Source organism: Varroa jacobsoni, unplaced genomic scaffold (assembly GCF_002532875.2).
Source record: "Varroa jacobsoni isolate VJ856 unplaced genomic scaffold, vjacob_1.0 scaffold_275, whole genome shotgun sequence".
Classification (NCBI taxonomy): Eukaryota; Metazoa; Arthropoda; class Arachnida; order Mesostigmata; family Varroidae; genus Varroa; species Varroa jacobsoni.
Window position 1 is genome coordinate 59,633 of NW_019213177.1, and position 24,448 is coordinate 84,080.

Consider the following 24,448-nt stretch of genomic DNA (forward strand, 5'->3'; position numbering starts at 1 on the left):
CACGCGAAATGATGATTACACAGGATAACTTTTATGGAACAGCTCAAATCGATTCAATGAGTAACTATTATGAAGAAAGCGTGTATTATCGAAAACCAAAAGCCAGGATGCGTGCTAATAGACGGCTGGGTAATGAAAGCATTCTGTCGGAACTGTACGACTGGTGACGATAGCAATTCCTATCGTGGTGGGTTTCGAGTGGGAAAAGAATCGAGAGGCCATGACCGCGAGAAGATTGCGCGATAGTTGTCTTCATTCATCCGTTAATCGATTCATTCATTGACATTTATATTGCACTGGAAACATATTGTAGATAGCCTAATACAAGTATGAAGAACTTTATTATAGCGATGATAATATTAAGATAACACTAAGAATAGTCATCATGCTGACAATATTCATAGATGAGAACAATAATAACATTAATTCCCGTTGAAAAGACGCTGCAACTAATGATGGTGATAATGCTGCTGCTGCTGCTGATGACGACGACGACGACGACGACGACGACGACGACAATAATAATAATAGCTGTACGAATGAATGAATTGGCGGCTCCAAAATTGTACGGGCCGAATTATTAATTACACAGCATAAAATAACCCTTTCTCAAGTAATTATGCGGTGACTATTGATGACACATGGGAGGATGCTGGCGAGCAACGTGCACAAATACAATGGCGCGAACTAGTCGAATAGTGCGGCAGACATTTTCACGGTAGGGAAACGGAAGATGAAAGGAACCAAAACGATTACATAAAGCACCACCCACTATCTCACCAAGGCTCGGCTTATATATATATCGCCAGTGAGGCAGACATATTACAGAGATTTAACGATATCGAAAGACTTACTAGCTCAGTTTCAAGTGACAACATCGACCATAACTATATAAATGATAAATAATTATATAATGAATCACAGCGGAAACAGCATCGACGCCAATGATCAAGTCAGGTGGGCGCATAACGTTCAAGACCTGACTATAGAAAGACAGCAACAACATTAATTCACGCAGATAATATAAATTTGAAACGCATACAGTGAGTATTCGTCTCGTGGCAACAATTACGGGGATAGTAAAACTCACAACGGACGGACATTGCAGGTGCGATGATAATGACTAGGAAATGTGGTGTATTAACGATACAAGAATAACTGCAACAACCAACAAGTAACAAAAACGACAATAACATCGGTAAAAGCAACAACGGTGAAAGCAGCGGCGGGTTATTATATACACAGATTTAACTGCTATTCTTAATAACACGACGCAACATTGGATTGGCATCACAGGTGTTGCCGGCCTCTATGCAACGATGCTAACAAGAAACAAAAATGAACCTAAACGAAAGGAAGCATGACCAAGTACTATAATCAATAATAGAAAACACACAATGACCGCATTAACTGATGACACGAAAACACAGTAAAACGACAAGAACAATAATAATAACAATAACGACAGCCATGATGACAACGCTAACAATAACGTAGTAAGAGCAACTTTAAAAATGGCTGCCGTCGGCGAAGGTAACCAATAAATAACAATAACGCGCAGGCAGGAGGTCAAGGAGAAGTTGTTCACAACGGGAAAGATAGGGATGACTTAAAAGTAGGCGGAACGGAAAGAATGGGCGAAATCGTTAGAGCGATCTTTGATGCGATCGTTTAATGATTCGCTGATAATATAGTACAAGTTTGATTCATATTATTATTATATACTACTATTGTTATCGATGTGGTAGGATGACGATTTTGACACATAACAATAGTACTAATATTTGTGTATTCACTAATGCCAATAAACAACGGAACGAATAGGACAAAAGTAAACAACAAAACAGATGAGGTAATGCTAACAAACAAAACAAGGCCGGGGTCGTGGTGGCGGTGGCGATCCTTGTAATTGAGGAGGCAAGGCCATTGGAGGAACTGAGCGGCCGCCGAAAGGACTGTTCATGTATCCTTATACTGTTCACTCTGTCGACCTCTGTTTGTTCCATCTCGTCCAGGCTGAAGGTTATGTCCGGTTTATCCTGACTACGGTTAGAAACCGCAATAAGTCTTGATTTTTACTCGCAGACTGCCCATTATACTCTCTTGACATACTTTGTATCTTTGTCATGCGTGTATGCGACTGGAAGAGATACCTTTGTGCAGAGCGCTTGCCAGATTCTAATTACAATGGATCGCTAGAACGTAGCGAAACGGAAAACTTTTTTTAGCATTATTTCAAAATATAATATAATTAAATATTATATATCAGAAATCCGAAATAATCCAAACTTACCTAGATTTTTTTTTGTTTACTTGCACCTCTACATCATTCAGACATTTATGGCACTGACTTCGATCGTAGACAATGATAAATACATACTATTTGATAAAATCCGACTAAAGTTGTTGCTCACTCGAAAAAGCAGCAAAAAGCTTCTCGAAGACTCTTCAGTTGCAATTTCGCTTCAAGCAAGTCTCCCTATTACGTCCAAGAAGGGTAGAAGTATGAATCTACAAACTAATATAGCCATATATATAAATACATATATATAAGCCAGCAGAAACGGATACAGAGGACATGACTTGGTTCACGAGTAAAAAATTCCATGTTTATGATAAACACTATCTTTAGTAGAGTCGACAATGGATGTACGCAACACAGATATACTAAACAACCAAAGACATAACAAAGCCAATGAATAAGTGTAGTCGGCGGCATTATCTCTACTATAAAACACCTACTGAACTAGATATGTATCTGACGGAAAAGATGGAGGAGCGGGTTTGAGGTGGATGGAGGAGGTTATATTAAATAGGAATGATCGACATTGATATAGCACTGACGAACAGCTACTTAACCAATTCTATAGCTAGTATTCATATTATTAATAATAATGATGATTTCAGCGCTGGTGATGTCGAAGCACATAGATTCCAATTTTTTTGGAGACCTCGACAAATAGAACTATTTGAAGGTTTTGAGTTTTTCATCCACCGTGATCGGAGACTGTGCTTATAGCATATTACGAGGCCAACGTAATATTCATTAATAATCCATGATATCTCTCTCTTACGCATTTCTGTTTCCAAAAGCTTGCAATACGGTCTGCTATATTGCATGTAGCGGAAGGATAAAGGAGAACAAAGAAACAAACTTGATCAGCTTTGCCCGACGCAAAAACCATGTTTGGAGCAGCCCAGCTGCTTATTTGCTCAGCCTTTACGACTGACTATAATCACACAGACAATTTGTAGAATAAGAACAACAGTGGCATATTATCAGTAGCAGCATATAACGCATACGGGTTGCAATATTAAAAACAGGCGAATAGAAATAATACGCCCAGAACGTTAGAGCCGCATAAGGAAAAGGAGTAGATACACGAAGGGGCTTTGAAACCGGTCTGTGAAGTTGGAATCGATTTGAGTAGAACTTTGATGAGTGAAGCAAGGAGGATATAAGAGAACATGATGATTTGATGAGATGATAGCGAAAATAATTTCCGTAAAAAGGTAGTTTATCACTAGCATAACGAGAGTTTTTCTTGATAGTAATAATAATAATAATAATAATAGTAATACATTTCTGTCCTGTGCTCAATCGCCCAAAATACAATGATGACGCATGAGCCACAGGGCCACTCTCTGTGTATTTATTCGAGTGAGTGAGTCGCGTTGATTATTTTCTTCTAATCGACTTTAGGTACGTCGTAACGTAAATAAAAAAATTAATATAATATAAGGACTAAAATCAAACGACGGAGGTGAATGATGATGATGATATAGGGTGAATCACTGCTTCGTACATCTCTATGAGTTCACCTATTGTGAATGATATATATATATATGCTATATTTGTCCGTACGGATGGGCGGCATCTGAGAGGGGGGTAATGATATACTGAGGCGAACAGATCACTCCCAAACAATAGATAAAACGCGTATTTAGCAGTATGGATGCCTGGTTAATTTTGTAAATAGAATTATTTAATGATACAATTCTTTCTTTAATTCTCTAACACGCCAGTTAGATAAGAACACATAATTACGATGCGTCGTGTAACAATAAAATCGTACGATTATAACAGGTCCGAAAATGAGAAAAAAACGCGCCATTCACGACATATATATATATATATATATATATATATATATATATATATATTTATATGTTTTTTAGTTTTGCACCCGTGTAATCGCATAACAAACATCAATAGAAATCAATGACAGACTTTGTTTTTAGACAGTTTTCAGACAGCTTAGACTGACACCCATATGTAATAAGAATTAAATTCAAACGTTTATACAGTATGCGGATCTCTTTTGTCTCTTTTCGTCAATACAAGTTGACTATATAATTTATGGCGTGCATAAAAGGACTCGAATATGTAATGTTTACGTACACACATAGTAAAGCACACATATATTATATATACATATATATACGTACCCGCGCTTCCTCGAATGAAGCCCTACAGAACGTAATGTCAATGTGACAGTGCTTCTTAAAGCTTTGACATTTACGTTACGCAGCTAATAGCTGAGGGCGACACCATTGTATTTGTATATGACCAGTTCATATTATAAATATATGAAGGAAGGTGGACTCTAATTTATGATATAAGATATATTTATCACTGAGGAAGGCGCTACGATGATATCTTCAAGTAAAGGCCACAAACACTAATAAAAAAACTTAGATAAAAATTAGACCGAACGCAACCAATAGTCCAAAAACGTCAAACAAATAGACAAATATATACTTAGCCAGCAAGAGTGAAACCGATCGATTACATTATCCAGCCGACAACTCTGGTATACGTGATGAAATTGAAAATTTGAGAAAAACAACAGCAGCAGAACAGCAACAAGCCATACAATGCTGACGAAACTCAACAAGATACGTAGAAAACTTGAGATAAAAAACACGAGTGAGAGAGAACGAGGGGTTATCACTAATCCTAGTACTACGACTAACAATGGTAATAGCTAAATATTGCTAAAGAATATATTATATGATTATAACGATTACTATCATGATAGTAATGGCTATATATATATATATATATATATATATATATATATATATATAAGCTCTACTATTTTGTTATTAATGATTATTATTGACTAGCTGATTATGATGCTGACATTGCCTAAATCTGATAAAACGCATCCGAACAGTTTCTATTCTCTGCGTCTCACGGACACCTATATATAATAAGGAAACACATACGTTTTTTTATATGTAAACACACAGAGAACGATAATTCGATACGAGACAGAAGCAAAGGCTATATATATATATATATATAGTTGTTACGCATAAGGTAGTTGAGCTTCTTTTGCTGCCGATTTTTTAAGGAGAAGGCGCTCGCTTTTAGGTAATGTCGACAGTTTTGAAAATAGCGTGAAACGCTTGCTACTTTTGTCGTGCCCCCAATAGATAAAGCATCGAACTTTTGTGCGTATGTGTGTAGAGCAACATGAGCCCGAACGAGCCTACAATTTATAAATAAGAAGTAAGCTTGAGTTATGTAGATATAATACAGTATCAAAACTGAATATTCAGGAACCTTTTCGTGTCCTTCCCCAATTTGGCAATAGAAAGAACTAAACACCTAAATAAGATAAACCAATTTTTCACGCTTCCTTTTTCGCGAATCGAATATTTTCTCACCGCGTATCGCCTTCGAAGAACCTTGATAAACTTATTCGATAACGGCAGCCCAAATCTGTTGCTTGGATAAAAGATACTCTAAAAATTAAATTATCGTTCTGAAAAGATTAGCTCTACGATGTGATACACACCTAGACCCAATAATACCCTAATTATTAGAATCAGGCTAGACGAACCCAACGAACGTGGACTCCATTGGGACGATGTTAGCAAATTTTTTATTTTTACAATCATCGGCACTTCATATAAGACTGTTGTTTTTACAACATCCAATTTCGCGTAGTTTACTGTTAACGGATCATGTTACTGATAAAAAGAATACGTCGACGCTGAGCATACAACGCAACATGCCGCAATACAGTCGCATATATTTACACAATATTATAGGTATAAATACATGGGGCACGTAACAAACTGATTAGCCCCAGTGAAACATCAGCAGTAACTTGTTGAATGGAAGACAAAAGAAATAGTACTGTTGTCGTAATTTCTTCGACGTTCAGTTGTCGTTGCTATACGATTGATGCTGTATTGTTCCATGAATGCTATACAAAAGCAAATCGAATATTTTTCAAGTCGTCGCAGGAGGTCTCGCGATAAATATCCCCGTATTGGTGTGTGATTTTTCTACAAATTCTTACTTGATCTGAAATACACATATTCAATCTACGTAAGAATTAAGCGTACGCCAGACCAGTTTGTTCATCCGTTTACTACTTGAATATAAGAAACTACGAAGTACTATTAGTATTTTAATAGTAGTTATGTCAAATAGTTAAATTTTTTCAACGATATCCTGCCAGATCCTTTGTTGAACTTACCCCAAGTTCACGTTGCGTTAAAGAGACAAACAGGAGACTTTTTCACCTTTTGCCTCTCAAAGGGATTGACTTGTTTCTAAACTTGTTAGGAGCGATCGATTGTAGGAATATATTTTATATCGTTGAACGACAACATACAACACCTATGTAGTATAATATGTAAATAAGTTTTCCTTTATTGTTCGTGGCAGATTTCTTGAACACTTACATCTACGAATAGATATTAAAGAAGTATATATATATATATATATATATATATATATATATATATATATATAGTAAAGCAATACCTAACATTTGAATATGAATCACGAACAATTGAATAAACACATTGTTCTTATTATGCATCTGACAGGGAAGGGCAGTTGTTTGCTAGTAATGGTTTCTGCAATGCCTCGACTAATATGTATTTTTAAATGTTTTTATAGTATTATCTATTAATTAACTGTACTTGTTTTTTTAATTTTTTTTTTTGGTATAAAGCATCTTTGCGTTAACTGTTTATATGTATATATATATATTATGTTGTAAATTGACCGATCTACAGACTAAGTTCAGGTGACTTTGTACCTTATCCTCTAGCTCAAAACCTATGAATTTACTATATAATTTTTTAAAAATTGTATAATATTTCTACCATTCCTACACCATGCAGAGTACAATGTGGAAAAGTATTCCTTCTATTACAAAGGGATAGATTACAATCTATCCATCCACTTTACTTTTATTAGAAATCGAAACAGATAAAAGGAGATATTCTCTTGGCGTGTATAGAATACCAACCTGATAATAGCTGATAATAGTTTCGATAAATATGCGTGCCATTTTAAATCATTGTCGCTTTTTGAGCCGGGATAGTGAACATACCTCCCGTTTCCTTTTTTTTTTTTTTTTTTTCGAGTTATACGACCGGCATCATCGTTAGACATCCCATGAGACAGCTGGCTCCCGCCATAAAACGAAGCGTGTCTACGCCCAACTTCGACCTAGACTATGTCCCTAATATTAACAAACAGATAATTTCCCGCAAAACTATCACGGGAATCCAGCCAATAGAAATAAAAACATGGTTGATGCATTTTAGACGCTTAATTATTCTAGTTAATCATTGGTCGTGCGGTTAGTTCTTTTTAGTTCATTTTGACCAACTCGTTCGTTATTCTTAATATTTATGCTCGGTACAACCTTGATTAGCCGTTGTGTACCCAATGTAGCATTAGGCTGCCTCCCTTACCCCTTCCCTTCAGCCGACAACAAAGTGCGTCTATCTATGCCCGTTATCACTGAACCATCGCGGGGTCTACGAAGAGGCTGAACCGTTAGGTAAAGATGCCGCAGGTTCATTTACAACATCATACATGAGACAATTCACTATAGATATATGGTAGACCGATCGATTTCGACATAGACGCATACCCGCCGGTACACAAAATACGATTGAGTAAAATCCACATGTAAAACCTATCAGGCACTAACACCATATTGATGCAGAAACCATATAAGCAACGACCGTAGAAGATTCAAAGATCCCAGCGCACAGCTTTGCCGTCACACGATATTCCCACACATCCGTCACCATTGCCATTTCTACTGCATTATATTATTACCCATTTTGGTAAGTCGTAACATAAACAAGCGAACGGTCGGTCACACGCGCATCTCATTTCCTCTATTTGCAGACACTCCACTTCGATATATTCATTAGCACAAGTGGGTGGTGGTTCTAAAGAATGAGATAAGGCGTGAATGTAGTGCATAGAGCAAGAGATGATAATATCAGATTATGTCAAACATACAAATAAACTACAACAGCAAACAATAAAATGAATAAATCGATTGAGCGCAAGGATCGACAGATCCTAGCAGCGCTATGATAGTGATGTTAATGGTGGTGACGACGACGACGACGACGACGACGACGACGACGACGACGACGACGACGACGACGACGACGACGACTACGACGACGACGACGACGACGACGACGACGACGACGACGACGACGACGACGACGGCGACGGCGACGGCGACGGCGACGACGGCGACGACGACGACGAGAAGAAGTGAGAAAGAACAAGGAGCAAATGCGGAATCGAGGAGGAGTTAGAAAATATCAGCAAAAAAAGAGAACTAAGACTAGAAAACGAAACATACTTATGATAATATATTTATGACGACTAATAGTAATGATAATTAGAAATGGATGCTGATGATAATGCCTCACGCATGGAGACAGACAAACAAATAATAAGCAAGGAGGAGAGAGGAGGTAAATGAAAAAGCGAAGAAACGTTCAAGCGTAAGGTAACTGTTGTTAGCTTGCTTAAGCGGATAGAGCGGCCTGCCACGGCTAGCTCGCGCGCGCTCTGATTGACCTCCAGATTCTGATGCAACTAGCTGCTGCCGAAAGGCCTTAGAGACAAGTTGTTACCCTATAACTAAGGGGCATTCGCAGTTTCTCGTTAACCTCTCCTTTTTCTAATGGCCACACAAACGACGTGAAGCAAAATAAAAAAAAAAGAGCGACGCCATCTAACTGAACCTGGAGGCAGCGGTTTCTGTTACGTTTTGTTTTGGATCCTAAAGGATCCGCCCTGTGTTGCAGCAAAAGTCAAAGCAGGCCGTATATTCGGTGCACACGTGCTACGCATGTTGTGCCTGTGCGAGGCTATCAAAACCGATATGAACTAGAATACAATTGTAACGGAAAACATCCCTTTGACACAAGTAGCAGTGGCGCTAATAACACTGTTAAGTGTAACTGCCAAGTGAGCGTCGCCCCGAGTGAAATACGACATCATAACATACCGTGTACCTACCACTCAAAACTGCTACTAACTGGAACGATCAGCCCATCTATTTCCAAGAACTCGTATTTAAGGTCCGCGATGGGGGGTGCTTTTTTTGCGGGTGAATGGATGTTGTGTCATTCCCAATTAGAGGTGGCACACACCTGATTATGATTTATGATCAACATGCAAACACCTTTGTTGTCATTTAGATCGAGCGTCAGGGTGATCTGTGAGGCGTCGGCGATACTGGAAGGTCGCTCTGCCCGTCACTTGTTTTGTTACATGAAAGCCGCGCTAAATAAATAGCAACGCGATAATGTAAATACGACATTTCGAGACAAATAAACAACAACAACAACAACAACAACAACACAACAACAACAATAATAATAATTGATAATAATAATAATAATAACATTACTAATAATAACAAAAGATAGTAATGAAGATAGAGCGAACGAAAGGAAGAAAGAAAGAAAAAGATGGCTGAAATGGCAGAAAAATGATGCGAGAAAAGGATATGAAGTTGATAACGATAATTATGAAGGTGATGAAGGCTATAAATATAACGAAGTCAGTTGTAGACTTGTTTCTTAGTTAAAAAGGTTATTGCAAAGAAATAAATTTAAAACTGATTCTAATGTTCAAAATGCCTTTTCAACTTGCATGTCGGTCGTTTTTCCTCACACATAGACACGCGTCAAAAAACAAACCATCCCTTACTTAACAATATATATCGTATAAGTAATGCTATCAGCGCTTTATTTCTGTATGAACAAATAAAAATAAATAACAAAAGACCAGATGAATAATCACTTCTGTATTTAATACACTTTGCTTTACAACATTCTAGCCTTTACACGCTAAACAATGATAGAACGACGCTGCGTCAGTTTTCATCCCAACAAAATTGAAAACTGTCGCTAATCGTTCGAACTAAAAAATAAATCATCAGCAAATCACTATGATCCCAGGTGATGAAAGGGTTAGTCGGTAATTGTTTTTACTTCGACACTCTAAACACATTGATGAGAAGTGCCTATGAATGCCAGTTGACGTCACAGAACATTCCATAGTAGTATTACAGGTTTGTACCTGATATAAATCTTATTTTTTAACTTAGTGTATGAGCATTAATTCATCTAGCATGTGCTAAGTAAAATCGATCCACAGGGTCTTATAACTGATTCTTAACTAAACCTCTATGAATGTAGGCTGTCGTTCAATTTATGTTACCGGATCTTTTAATTTATACAGAAGACAGATGTATCCGTAACGAGTTGCACACACCATTTGTTGGCTTGTCATATACAATATGAAAGTCATCACAAGCAACGAAACACAAAACAAAAAAGATTATGTTGTGCCTGCAGTCAGATGGTCAACTATTTCATTGGCTCCTTGCAGAGTTTCAGTTGAGTCATCTTGCATGTAAAGTCTCGCGTAAAAACACAACACGATGACAGAGTGTATTTGAAATTGAGCACGCGGTCCAGCATCAGATCAACACGCCACATTTGAGTTGTTGATAATGGCCGACGCGCGGTCCGAGCAGACGTCAATGAATAATGCAAGGCTCGGATGCAAAGTTTTAGCGGTGGCGCTTTGTCGCTTAAACAAATATTTGTGGTATTCCGTTACTGATGGATGGATCGTATTTGCGCGCCATCACGAGCTAAAAACTGTTAGAGAGAATGTAGTGCGAAGTGTCTATTAAGGCACAATGTTAAATCAGATCTGCGAATCTTGTTTCATACGTAGGCTTTACTTAGTAGAAATTATTTCCTATTTCTGACAGCCAACATAGCATTACTATTATTGATCCAGTTCCATGTTGTTAGTCGAATTACACCGCACGTTATGCGATTTTTCAAGGATAGCTTATCTATGCTTACCTATGAGATTCGTTAGAGAAACGTTATTTTCCAACCCTAAACATATATATATATATAAGCGAAACCTGTATATATATATAAGTTTCGCTCGATATAACAAAATGTGAGTACTGTGTGTGAATCGTTCTATTCGTACACCTAGAGACAATTTCGGCCTAATGTTAAAATATTTCTTTTGACTTTATAGGTATTGCTTTATGTGACGTCAGATAAATGAAACGTAATCAGCCATAAAAAAATAAGGTGCATATATATATGACAGCCGGGGCACGAGTACCGCTCATTGTCCAATTTGTTTGCTTCGCTCAAAAGCTAATACTGCACGCAGCGTCAAGAGGTTGCTTGTTGAGTCTCAGAATACTAGTAATAGTTAAACTTATGATAAATAAGCACTCAAAAATATTTAATATTTTTATAAAAATGTGATGGCGCTGTTTTTTTCTAAAGCAGCTCATAGGTCTCATTTAGTCTATTCCTAGTCGTCCGCAGAGCCCTGGCTTCGTGTGAGCTTGTTGATTCCTCCACGAAACAGATTGGCCCTTTACAGGCCAAGCGAGACTATCCGCCAGGCGGCGACCCCCCAAGGGTTGTTATGTCGTGATATTGGTAAGCTCCGTAAATAATCGATTGATCAATCGGTTGACTAACCAATCAATTAGTGAAACAGAAAAAGGAACAGTGCGGATGAGTATCATTCAGAGGCTGCGCATTAGTAATGATATTAAAAGGAAACAAACAAAAAAGTCTCTAAGGACCCTGTTCGTTGATGTACTATGTGAAACGTGTGTTCGTTGTTGTTCTTTTCCTCCTTTCCCCGTACTGCCTTACACTTCTTCTTCTTCTTCTTCTTCTTCTTCTTCTGCTGCACTACTTCTCTACACTCTTCTTCTACTACTGCTGCTACCCAATGGTGACGGTTGTGCGTGTCGTCATTCGTCCTTCATTCGATCGACGCGAACAATCTTCTATTGTTCATCCGTACATACATCCGGTTGAATTCGTTCGCGCACCAAATCAACCATACAACATCCCGCATCAACAATGATTCTTTCGTCACCGTATGGTTGCCTCCCTTCACTCCTCTACCGTATGCTCCGGTCGCGGGCGTGCGCATGCACGCACGCACGCACGCATACACGCTCACACACACTTACATCTTCTGTGGCTGATCTCGTGGCGACGAACGGCGCTCATGATCGTCCCTGACCCAACGAATCGGTCTATCAACACCGACCACTCCGCTCCTCCATCCAACAAACGAACATCGACAGGTGATCGGAGGCGAGCTGCAGGACAGACTCATCCCCGTTCCCTACAGCAAGACCGCGACGGACCAAGCTGTAAGAGACACTTATACAGCCAGCACAGACTTTGATCCTCATTGAACTGAATACTAGGGCAGTTACGCGCAGTTCCGCCAGATAAATTAATGATGTTGATAATTCGAGTTCGAACTTGAACAACAACAAAGAGTTATAGTCAGAAGAAAAAAAAACTAAAAAGAATGAAATAAACTTAGGAAAAAGCAGTATCCAAGCAACATCGCCTGTCAACAACCCGCTGTTTCAGTCTATTTAGCACGGTCCATTTTTTAAAATATTCATTCATCCATTGCACACTGACTGTGTGGTCGATATTCTTCCTGATGCCCGATGATGATGATGATGACGTTGATACCGAACCGTGGTGCCGTGTTACTGTGATACACGCGTTTATGGTATAAGCGCATTTGCACCGCTTAAAGGTGACTATTGACGCAATGCGCCAAATGCCTTCAGTTTGTCCAGTTGATATCGGCCTCATCCCAACTACAGCTAGCGGCGGCGGCAGCAGCAGCAGCGGCGGCAGCTAAAAATACCTTCTGCTTTACTGGCTTCTTTTTTAAGTTAAGTTTCGAAGTTAGTTCTGCTTCGCTGTTTTTTATTGGTTTTCTTTGTTGGTTCCGTCCGGAATTCACGACAAAAACGTCTGATGGGTTGCACATGTGAAACTTTTTAAGTTTTTACGTATTCGATAAATTGGTTTGATAAAGCCTGATTTCGAAGTTATATTATTGTATTATTACCACATTACGCGTTTGGCGTATTAGTATATAATGAGTATTGTTTTGATTATTGAACTAAGCTTTTTTTTTGTCTCCTTAACGCTGCTTATGTTCCCTACAGATTATTACGAGTTATTTGATGCTGCTCCTCTTGTTTTTTTGGTATTTAGCCAAATATCATTATTATTACTATCGTCATTTCAAAATGCCTTTGTCGCCTTGTCGATGGATGCAAATGCAAGTCGAACTTGCGGAGCCAACTTAACGTTTCACTATAGCAAAGTTCTTCTTTTTCATTATCCTCGTTTTTCTATTGTCTAAGCAATTGTGCAGCTGACGCTTTACGTTAAGTTTGTCTACCGATGCCCAGGCTTTCGTCAAAGTCGCGTGCCTAGAATATGCATTCGATTTATTTTGAGTGACGGGGAATAGACATTGAACGGCACCACCACGGCTTTGACCGCTGATCTTGGTACATAAGTAATGCATTTTGGAGTTTAAAAAGCATTCCATTCGCTACTTTTCATCGCTTCGAACTTTTTGGAAGGAGGATAATTATCTCAACTATATAGTTTTCATATTAAACCGAACAATATTTTTGCTTGTGTTTGCTTATTTTGGCATTAGAAATAGATCGAGGGTGAAGAAGGTGTCGATGGATGCAAATGCTACTTTTTGTCATCATTTAGCAGTATAACTCGATGATGAGCAAAGGAAGAATCACTAAAATGAAGACAACAAACATATTTCTCATGCACCAAACAGAAAATAGTGCTTTTTCACAGCAAAGGTTCCGAAGCACTAAGCAACATGCATTTATGTAATAAATTTATCATACGCGTTCAGTAAACGGAACAGGTGGTGATGCTTGGAAGTGCGACCCGGTGAAGACTTATAATTAAGCGATAAAACACAATGGTTGGAAAAAATCCATCAAATCCTTACATAATCAAGTAGTTAAAAAGCTTTTACTTTACTCCATACTCTCGCATTAATTGTAGCGCACCGTCCTTCTCGACAAAGCTTAAGCATGCGTTGTTTTTTTGCCTTTTGGTAACTGTTACATCTATTATGCGAACAGATCGAAACTAAATGCTGCAAGTATTGAATAACTGATTGCGATGACGCGCTAATGATGACGGCGGCGGCAGTGATGAGATGCGCGAAGCGCACATTCGCCAGCCACCCTGACAACAACGGGACAGCAGATTGTTTCGATCTGCGCTTAGATCATATAAGCAGACTATTCTTCAAAATCGATCAAAATCACCCTGCTTCAACAACAACAACAACAAAAAAAACTGAAACGCAATTGAATATGCTCACCCCTGCTCTTTTGCCCTTAATGCTAAGTGTAACCAAACTGAAATGAGCCGTGGTACCCGCTGGCCATGCCTCGATCGGCGATAGAATACGGCATGTTTCTTCCAGAAACAGTTTTTTCTAAGTTTTCATAAAAACTTACTCTAACAAAAGGCACCTAGTAACTACGAGTCAGATAGATGCCAAAGTGCAAGAAAGCAAGATGATCGTGAAATACATCGATGCTGATGATTATGGTGATGGCTTTGTTCGCCTTTCGCCTCATGGCTAGACTTCCCGCCTGTACTATCTACATACTAGTAGTACCGGGGTATATATATATATATATATATATATATATATATATATATGCCCCGGCGTCAATTTTGCGAGCGACAAATCCTCGTAGACGATATGTTAGACAGCTCCCACCTCCGGCGCCTCCGGTTTTTTTCATTCCGCTTGTGCCTCCTCATAAATAATAACCGGAACGTTTCTTGTCTTCTACGCTGTTCGAAGTGATTGCCTAAGCTGAGTATGATAGAAGCTTTTCTTGTGGATGCAGAACCACTGATTGGATTTTCTTCGCTCAATAGTAATCCAAGCAGCGTACATATATAATAAATACACAAATGAACCTTATTTTCATAATATACCCGCTATTCATCATAGATGCCTATTTAAAAACCTACTTTCTATACGCGTGTTTCTCGTACACGCAGTTAGCCATAAAGCTGTGCATTCGCACAAAGAAAATTTTGCTTCGAAGAACGCTAGTAGTAACAGGAGCTTGGACGAAACGAAAAACAAAGAGTTATCGCTTAGATTCAAAATTGGAGTTCTGTCAAAGAAAGTTAACTAATTTTTCTAATCTGAGAAGCAAAACGGATGTAGGTGTTTAGGTATGCTGCATATAGTGTGGCGTGGAAGAGGCCAGGGGCACTGGTTACGTAACATTTCTTCCCTGGATTTTTCGATGGCTCTCCAGGTACATGTAGTAGTAGTAGTTGTTGACTTAGTCCTACAGTGCTGTCAGGACCTACTGGCCTGAAAATGCAAAAGACACAGCTCTTTGCTCTTTGGTTGCCACGTAACACCTCAAGCCACTGAGAACAAACTATGAAAAGAAGCAGCCGTTCCAACCAGCAAATATCGTAATGATGCTATTTTAAAAAAACTATCTATCTTCTTAGTGGTCTGATTTAATGCTGATACATTGCCAGCAGCTACAGTTATGTCATCTATAATAACTTTTCTAGTTTTGGACAGTGTCGCAGCTGGCTATACCTGGCTGTGTCTGCCTATAATGGTTGTTTTTCTTACGATGATGATGATGATGATGATGATGATGACGACGACGACGACGAATTGAAGAGAGAAGCGTCTGTGACGCGTTAATAAGAAAAAAATACGTGTGTGATGTTGTAATAAAAAAGAGAATTGGATTCGAACCACTGCACTTGCATTCGACAACTGTGCACGACAGACATCGCGACGTAGAGGAGAAATTCAATCCTAACCAAATGATGCCTTTAACTTCTCTTCCTTTTCCCACTTGCGCTTCTCTCACCCACGCATGTTCATGATGATGATGATGATGATGATGCATCGCAGGGAAACCACCCCGCCCTCACCAAACAAGTAAGTGAGCAGGAGCGAAGTTTGCTCCAGCAATAACCCGCTCTCTACCGACAACGCTTAGACCGCTACCGCCACAACCACCGTTACGACTACTGCTGTCCTAATTAGCATTTCCCAATCGACTCTGCGACCGTCCTCTGGTTTAGCTACCCTTTATGCCACTAGAAATAATCACGATCAACACAATGATAGGCCATCCCATAGACAGGCCAGAAGGCGCCTCCCTGCCTTCGGTCCCTGCTTTTCATGCGACCCGACCTTTCCCCCCTTGGCGCATGCCCCGCACTTCAATCTGACAGTTTCCCGGGACCACCTCTCGAGTCAACAAAGACAAGCGTCGTTCGTTAAAAACGATAATTTTGCCCGTCACACCGATTTCCATCTATAGTTCCTGCTGTGCCGCGTCCGCACATTCATCGCATATGACAGGGTTGGGCAGCTTGCTTTCTGGAGAAGCATTTTGTGCCTCTCCGATTTTTTTTTTGTAGATGACCCATTTACTGTGATTCCAATCGCCGGTGAACCCAAGCCTTCCGCAACCGATTGCACGACTCCCTGTTGAGGTCATGAACTTTCAACTTTCCCCGGACCTTAACCTTCCGAAGACACCTTTTATCGATTTTTAACTTTTTATGCTCACCCCCTATTCTTTCTTTTTGATTAGATGTGCGTTTTTGTATCTTCCTGCTCCTCATTTCACATGTTTGTACGCTTCAGTCATCCATCGTTCCCTACCTCACTCCGGCCCTCCATCCTGGAATTTTGCTTGTATCGACTGACAAACCTGTACGGGTGAGTGTGTGTGTGTATCTAAGTGCGCCATTGTCATATATCTACTTGTCTATACATTAATGTGTGCAAACAGTTGAAGATTTGCGGAGGCAGCCTCGGGGCGTTTGGAGCACTTCTTGTGAAGTACTGCTTTCCAGAGTATTGTTCGTAGAGTCGATCTGATCGATAATGACGGTGATGATGAAATTTTCGATCGGTGCTCGCTCGATTGGTTTGTGTTACCTTGTCTCTCTCGCCATTGATTGCTCCTATATCACCTCACAATCAACCTTCGACACAACACAAAGGAAGGAACGAATAAAAATCCTTGCCGGTCAACCAAACAGCGTCGACAGACCTGCCTGTTAACTATGACACTATACATATAACCGTATGGTGGTCGATTCGATTGATTGAGAGGTGGTGGACTGTTGTGGTTCGGTGCCGTGACGGAGCCTATGTCAAGGCCGTCGTGTGTTGAAAGTAGTGCCGAGACGTCATGATGTTAAGAATGCCCGTAACGTTGCTTGGCCTGCCCAAAGCAGGCTACGATCGTCGCTCTGCTATTTTTCATCTCATCCCCTGGCTAGTTCGGTTTGGCTGTCTGATCTGTCAGTCTATGGGCCAAATCAGTTCCTTTCCAGTTATCTGCCATTTTTCAACCAGAGCTCGACAGTGGTCGGAATCCTGCCGGGAGTCCTGACCTCGACCTGACTGTTGTTGGCTAAGTAACGCCGTCATGTGAGCAATATTTTGATGCTGAGAGCAAAGATGTAGTGGCAAGACTGTTATTACCTTGACAACCGCCCTACAATGATCGCAAATCGCCAGTGTCCAACAAATTTAATCACCTCTTCGCGCACCATTATTTACTAATTTCAACATGTAGCTAACCGATGGCGCACCTTCACGCATCACGCTGACGAATGGCAGGACTCACTGTAGACTTCTATTAGTATCTATTTATTAGCGTTCGACTGTGTGAGAACGCCTCCCTACTTGGATTAGCATTGTCTGCGCTGCCAAAGTCCATTTGCGAAAGGTGCTTCAAAAAGTTGTTCGGTCCGTCATTCCCGAAGCTCAAGACGACCAAACTTACCCAACAACAACGCGGTCATGGATAGTTTTCCGTTCCTCCGGCATTTCCATTTTTCGTACGTTTTTTTTCTTTATGTTGTTCTTTATTGCCAAGCACAGAATGTAGCTGAACGATATCTTTGTTTGTTTCCCTCTGGAAACTTCATTGATCTGACTGTTCAACAAGGGTCGATGTCTCTAATAATGACCCAGTGTAGCACATTGACTAAACCTTCCTAATTTGTTAAACGAACACATTCGTAGTGATCGTAAACTAGAATTAGCTTTGTTCTCTACACAGTTGTCTTTGATCTTATTTCTTTGTTTCTTACTGTCCTATCATAAACAGATGACATTTACCCTTTACCTGAACAAAAATCATAGCGATGGCCATTCGCGCGTCAGCAGCCAAGCCGCAAATTTGCATGTCTTAAACTTGATTTAACCTGTCGATTGGTGTAATATCTATATTGAAAGAGTGAAAAGCGAAGCTATTTATTGTTGAGTCATTGGCCCAACGAAACTCAATAAAATTTACTAGGGAATAGGCCCACACAGAGCCTACTGCTTATTCTCTTATATATACTGACTTTTGAGAGAAGAAATAATTTTCAAGCAGCTAGAAGTGAATAGTAAAAAAAAAAAGTAGTAAGGACATCGGCCTGTCCTGGTAAGGCCGCTAGTGACCAGCAATAGGATCTATTGCTTATTTTTTCTGTTTTTTTGGTTTCTGCCGCTTTACGACTTTAGACCTTCACTGCCTTCGACTGTTCTGATCCTGATTCTCTAGCTACTTCTGTAGCCACGCTATCTTTCCTTAATGGCGCAGCAACAGCAGCTTACATAGCAACCTACGTAAATCTAGCTTACTAGCAACGGACGCTTGCTGACTGCATGTTTTCCTGGCTAAATACTCGCTGCACTATACTCGCCATATATAAATAAATGAACGTATATTTATCTTCAACATCTATATATGACGAGAAAAGAATGAAAGCATTGATAGCTATCTCGACAGGTAGCACTTTGTACTGTAAAGATGTATATTCTCGGCCTTGCCCTGGCACGCGCTCTGCGAAACGTTTCCTTGTGAAGTTAGATGCCTAGCCATCGGGTCGAGAACCTCGGTAGTGTGTCACCGACGATCATGGCGCAGATAAATCGTTGTTCTATATAGGTACATCGCTGTGCCTGATCACTGACCATCGACACATTTGCGCTAACATTGCCCGGCGACGCTCTGGTAACAGCAGGTCATACCCCGGATGGAAGCTTGCCTGATACCAATGTGTTGTCATGTGTGACCACAGCATCCGAGCAGAGATAGTGCACTCTCGAAATCGATGTATATTCGCCATATATTCTACGATACGATTGTTGGGTATGGCATCTCTAACATTTGTTTTGTTTACGTGCCTGTATGTAACACGTACCGTGGCCCCGGCTGCGTTTCCAGATCCGTGTTGTAAATGCCTTCCGAAGTACTGTCGACACTCGGCAGAACCCCGCGGCGGCGGCGCATTTGACGAAACGGAACTCGGGGGGCATAGCCTCCCCTCGTTCTCCAGGAAGTCCAACCACCGCCGGACCTTGTCCTGGCCCCACCTCCTCCAGCACTAATGCCCACGGACAACAACAGCAACACTCGAGCACCCCTATTACTACCACCACAACCTCTAACACAAATGCGAACAAAGCTAATCCCAATAAGGAGCAGGAAAAAGATTCCAACGTCGAAACAGCTGTGTGAATATCAGTAAAAGGATCAGTCGGATCATACGGCCATTTGTAATTATGCTTAATCATCATAGTGACGCTGAAAATAACCACTTTTTCTTGTGAAGCAGCAATTTATAAAGCAATGACGACGTCGAGACAGAACGAGAAAAGAAGGGGAGAAAGCACCAGGAACGCATGTCAGCGACGGACGCGGACGGCTCAGTATACTTCATGGCTACGAGTACTCTATTCCCACGAACAGTCATTACACAGTAGGTACTTTCACTCTTGGCTGTTCTCAATTTTACTCAATAACAGCAGCGGCAACAGCAGTAGCAGCAGCAGCAGCAGCAGCAAAAGTATAAAGTTTGAAGTACTATAATGAGCTTAGCAGTAACAGTAGTAACTAAACAATGAATACGAACAAGGAGGAGGAACAGCGGCAGCAACAGCACAAACAAAGGAATATTGCGCCTGTTTATTTACGTGCTAAAATAACGCCACCTAGATATTATTATACTATTCTATTACATTTAATGACGGAAGTTATCATAGTGTCAGCTATTACACCATTTTTCTATCAGCAATTGCTATTCGGTCCTAGAACAGGACCACAGCTATCTATACAATTCAAGTAGTAATAATTAATATCATTTGCAGAATTAAATGCCAACACTCAACGAAGTGTCTGACTGCTCTTTTAAAAGCAGACGTTGACTTTTTTATCGACCTTCTTTTAAGTTTCGGTTGAATAACGTAATCGAGAAAAATATAGATTCGGAAAAAATCATGTAGGTTTTGACAAAAGTCTAAAAATTGACGATAAATATCTATAAGGCTTGCTGAATGCCTGTCCATTCATATCACTGAATTGACGGGTTTAGCCGAATCGAACGATTACGACTGATTATCTGCCATCAGTCTAATGTCTGATCAGAACGAAAAGCCGCGCGCACGCGCTTTGGGAAAAGAAAACGGATGAAAATGAAATAGGTACAAAGTCCGATAATAGCTCGTTGTCGCTATGTTAGGACTCAAAATATAGATTATTTCAGGATACCACTCCTGATCGTTGCAATCATGCTGGTAAAGATCGTGCTCTACTATAGTCACAATGTTCCGATGAGACGATAAGCGATGACCTTTCATTATAATTATTATCAATCATTTTACTTAATACCACTACTAAGTTTGGCACAACAGATTAGAGTGCGGTCTAGCTACGTTAAGCTAACACATGTACATGTTAGACAATTGAAATACATCAAACTACTGTTGCGATCGGTGATGAGGCTAAGCATTACAAGAGTACTTTGCTCTTTGCCTACGTGTCATCTGTCCAAATATAGTTTAAACGAGAGCGGCAACGGCATGAGCAGAAAAAAGGTTGAAATTGTAAGAGTGGACAAGATGTTGAGGCCCGGGGCCTTGTTGCTAGCCCACGTCGTTGACTGACCGTAGCTGGGAAGTGTTCGGCGGATAATGGATAGCTGGGCGGCAAAACGTGCTTGCAGATTGTTCCTCTTTGTAATGTTCAAGTACTTAGATAGGGCAAACGCTTTAGCCACCTAGATGTGTATGCTAATGATGGAGGACAGGACTGACTGTCCGTTAACGCTGTTTGTTAACACGCTGCTATCATTGATACATGTTGGTAATGATAGGAGATAAATGATGTCGCTACGACAGACTGAGCTACGCTCCATACATAGGGTAGATAGAAAAAATCGGCATTCACTTATGGGTCATGGACCACTTGTTACTCCAAGTGGACTGCTCATGCTCTTAGCAGACCGGTCAAATATGAACTTATGAATTATCCGCGGAGTACGATACTGGTAAGAACGGTAATTACGAAGCGAGTTATGAGCCCAGCCCCACCCCTCAGTTTTTCTTAAACCATAGAAATCGATGCAGAATAAACAATATAGAAATCACGTCTCGTTGTTACACCAAACGCCATATGATAGCTAACAGTGAACGCTAAAAACAAACAAATAAGCGAAAAATGAGTGAAAAAGACGCAGTAACTTTTGAAGCGGAATGACGGCCACAACTCGCTGATTGAGCGGCGTGCTGGTTACACGTGGTGATGTCACAAGTGAGGTATTTGTAAATCGAACTGAGGCATCTGCAATGATAGTTTTACGGCCATTGATTCCGTAGCGGCGCAGATAACCTCTGCTCTGCCAACCTCAGTTTAAAACGCTGTACAAATATTGGCCTCTTGCTTACTGTTATACTTTATAACTACAAATGCTATTGCTAGCATTAATTATAATAATATGAAGTAAGAATGCGTAAGCTAAGGCTCTTATGGATGATATTAGTTTCTAGAAAGGCGCGAATAAATATAAATCTATCAAAACGATATATATATATATATATATAAGGGAGGAACAGCTAGAATGAATGAATTCTAAGGTTCGAATTGCCTTAGTGCAAATAAAGGATCACTTTCATGGCGCTACACTGCTAATGCTTGCGAACTTGGGTTAATGATGTTGTTAATAATAATATTAGTATATTCCTATCACTGCTATAAGTACCACTAGTCATTGACAAAATGAATGGTTGGGTCAATGGGTGAGTAAGTAACTGATCATTTCATTGGTACTCTCGACTATATGAAATTGTTTCATATAGTCTTCATATAACCTACATCCTGAAGGTGTGGGCTAGCCTTACACGGCGTGACGCATACAAAAAAGACCATTGTAACCGTTGGCCTTAAATAAAACGGCTGCTAGGCCTATCTCTTACCCGAATTTGCTCATCAAAGGAATTTAAAAGCAGTGGCGCGATCGAATGTAGCGTTGACTAAGGGCAGGACAGTCCAAAAGCGGGTTTCCCTGCTATGACATTCAGTGACACAAGACTGTCCGATACATCAAGACAGAAATGGCTACGACGATTATACACACTGCAGAAAATTGCTTTGAGCATTTTAGCCTAATTCGTAGCAGATTTTGTTCGTTTTGTGCGCCGGCTTACTTGCATTACTATTAAGGTGGGATCTTAAATAAGTTCAAAGAATATCTCCTGTAATGACATAGCGTCTGTCAGACAAACGCGACCAGTTGAATTTAGTTTATCTGAAGTAGACGCAGAAAAGCAGCAGACGAACGAAAACGTCAACGTCAGCGTTGATGCTGCCAAATTTGAATGATTCTACCCTTTCTGGCTCTTCTTCCCATTATTAAGTTACCGCCAAACTGAAATGGTGGATATATCTTCGTTGTTAAAGTACCAGCACTCCCTTACGATGCAGAAGACGAAAAGTTTTATTGTGATCCTTTTTGAATAACCTTTGTTCAGCATAATAGCAGAAGAACTAGCTTTGTTTTTCGCTATATTGCCTGTGAATGGAAATATCTATTGGGTAAGCAGAGGGTTTCACAGGGCACGTAGCATTTAAAGCTAAGTTAAGAACTTGAATCAGTCACACTTTCTATCTGAAACTGTCTAGTGCTTGATGTGACTGATTTAATTGGCGTGCTCATTGCGTGACTGTGCTATCACAACAATTAAATCTCATGAGTATTACGTCCTTGAAAAAGGTGTGGAGGTATGGAATGCATTTTGATCTTGCAGGAACCACTTATAAATCGCGCGTAAACTAAGTCGAAACATATATAATCATCAATCACGACATCGGTTTGAAAAACAAGGAGAGGAAGAGAGCGAGCGCGTATGCCGTCAGTGCCATTGATTTACCTGCCTAAATGGTCTCGTGTAATTTTGTCATTTGTTGTGTTATCGTCTCGTCGCGCATTAGCTCGACAAAACACCTTAAAATTGCATTTCACAAATGTCTCTAAACTGATTTGTATAAATTTGGATGCTATTTATTGGCCTCGGCAATAACCTTATGGACCTGCCAGCAACGGGAAAGGCTAAAAGCCTCTATCAGTATTTATCAGCCTGTTACCCGGCTGATAGATACATTCCTTCTTGTCATATACTTTTAGCATAATACGTATATGTTAGGGTTTTGCAGACTTGATAAACGCTCTGCTCAGATGTTTCTGGCCTACTTCAAGGACGCAGTACTGCCAATACGTCTGCGTACCGATAAATTAATTTGCGTAACAGTCTTTTCTAAAAGGTTGTCAGCTTATTTGTCCTTGCTTGCACCACAATCATTGACCTTCTTTTTGTCCAGGGTAATAATTTGACTTGGACTAATAAAGATTACGAATGGAGGGAGCCTGCTCTTCATCTCCAAATAGCCACGGTCATGGATAGCAATGGACTGCCTACCTATCTGCTACGTAACTGTAGCAGGTCGAATGGGCTGTAGTAGGACAAAGTTAAGGTTGACATCAACAACGAATAGATCATTTGTTGGACCACTCACTATAATCATGTTGCTGCCGGTGCCTTTCCTGACTGTATGTGGTGGACTATAGAAACATAAAAACGAGCTTACAAAACTCCAAACCCTCAGATGGGCGAAACCACATCCAGGTAACAAATACGACGACGCTGATATTCCTAATAACACAAAATAAGGATAGTAATAACAGGTTAATATGTGTGCGTTGCTCTCTTAGATGTCCTATAATATGTCCTAAGCAGCTCGTCGAAAAAATCTCGTGTGGATCAATAATGGATTCACAATGATGGCCGTGACGGCCCGTTGAAATTATGAGGTCTAACAAAAGTAACTGTAGCACGTGGACCATTTCACGGCCGGAATTAGGTCTC

The 24,448-nt window shown here is 40.1% G+C and overlaps 1 protein-coding gene and 1 long non-coding RNA gene across 5 annotated transcripts in view; one reads left to right on the plus strand and one right to left on the minus strand.

The window, feature by feature from the left end:
• Window positions 1-24,448, plus strand: part of PMCA (plasma membrane calcium-transporting ATPase 3) — a 79,184-nt gene that overhangs the window by 43,664 nt on the left and 11,072 nt on the right. The window contains exons 13-14 of one of the 4 annotated variants that reach the window (XR_002679267.2): window positions 16,145-16,171; window positions 19,476-20,010. The exons of 1 other annotated variant lie outside the window; for it this stretch is intronic. Coding sequence is in view for 1 of the 3 variants with exons in the window: in XM_086967628.1 (XP_086823754.1) it covers window positions 441-584 (144 nt within the window). In the remaining 2 variants the exon portion in view is untranslated. Of the gene's footprint in view, window positions 1-440; window positions 9,940-16,144; window positions 16,172-19,475; window positions 20,011-24,448 lie in introns of those variants that run through there. 2 more of the 4 variants (XR_002679268.2, XM_086967628.1) reach the window with 2 other exon arrangements.
• LOC111258904 (uncharacterized) lies at window positions 5,868-12,444 on the minus strand. The gene is made up of 2 exons (XR_015310356.1): window positions 6,498-12,444; window positions 5,868-6,322 (listed from the first exon to the last, which is right to left on the minus strand). It is a non-coding gene; the product is annotated as an uncharacterized LOC111258904 (long non-coding RNA).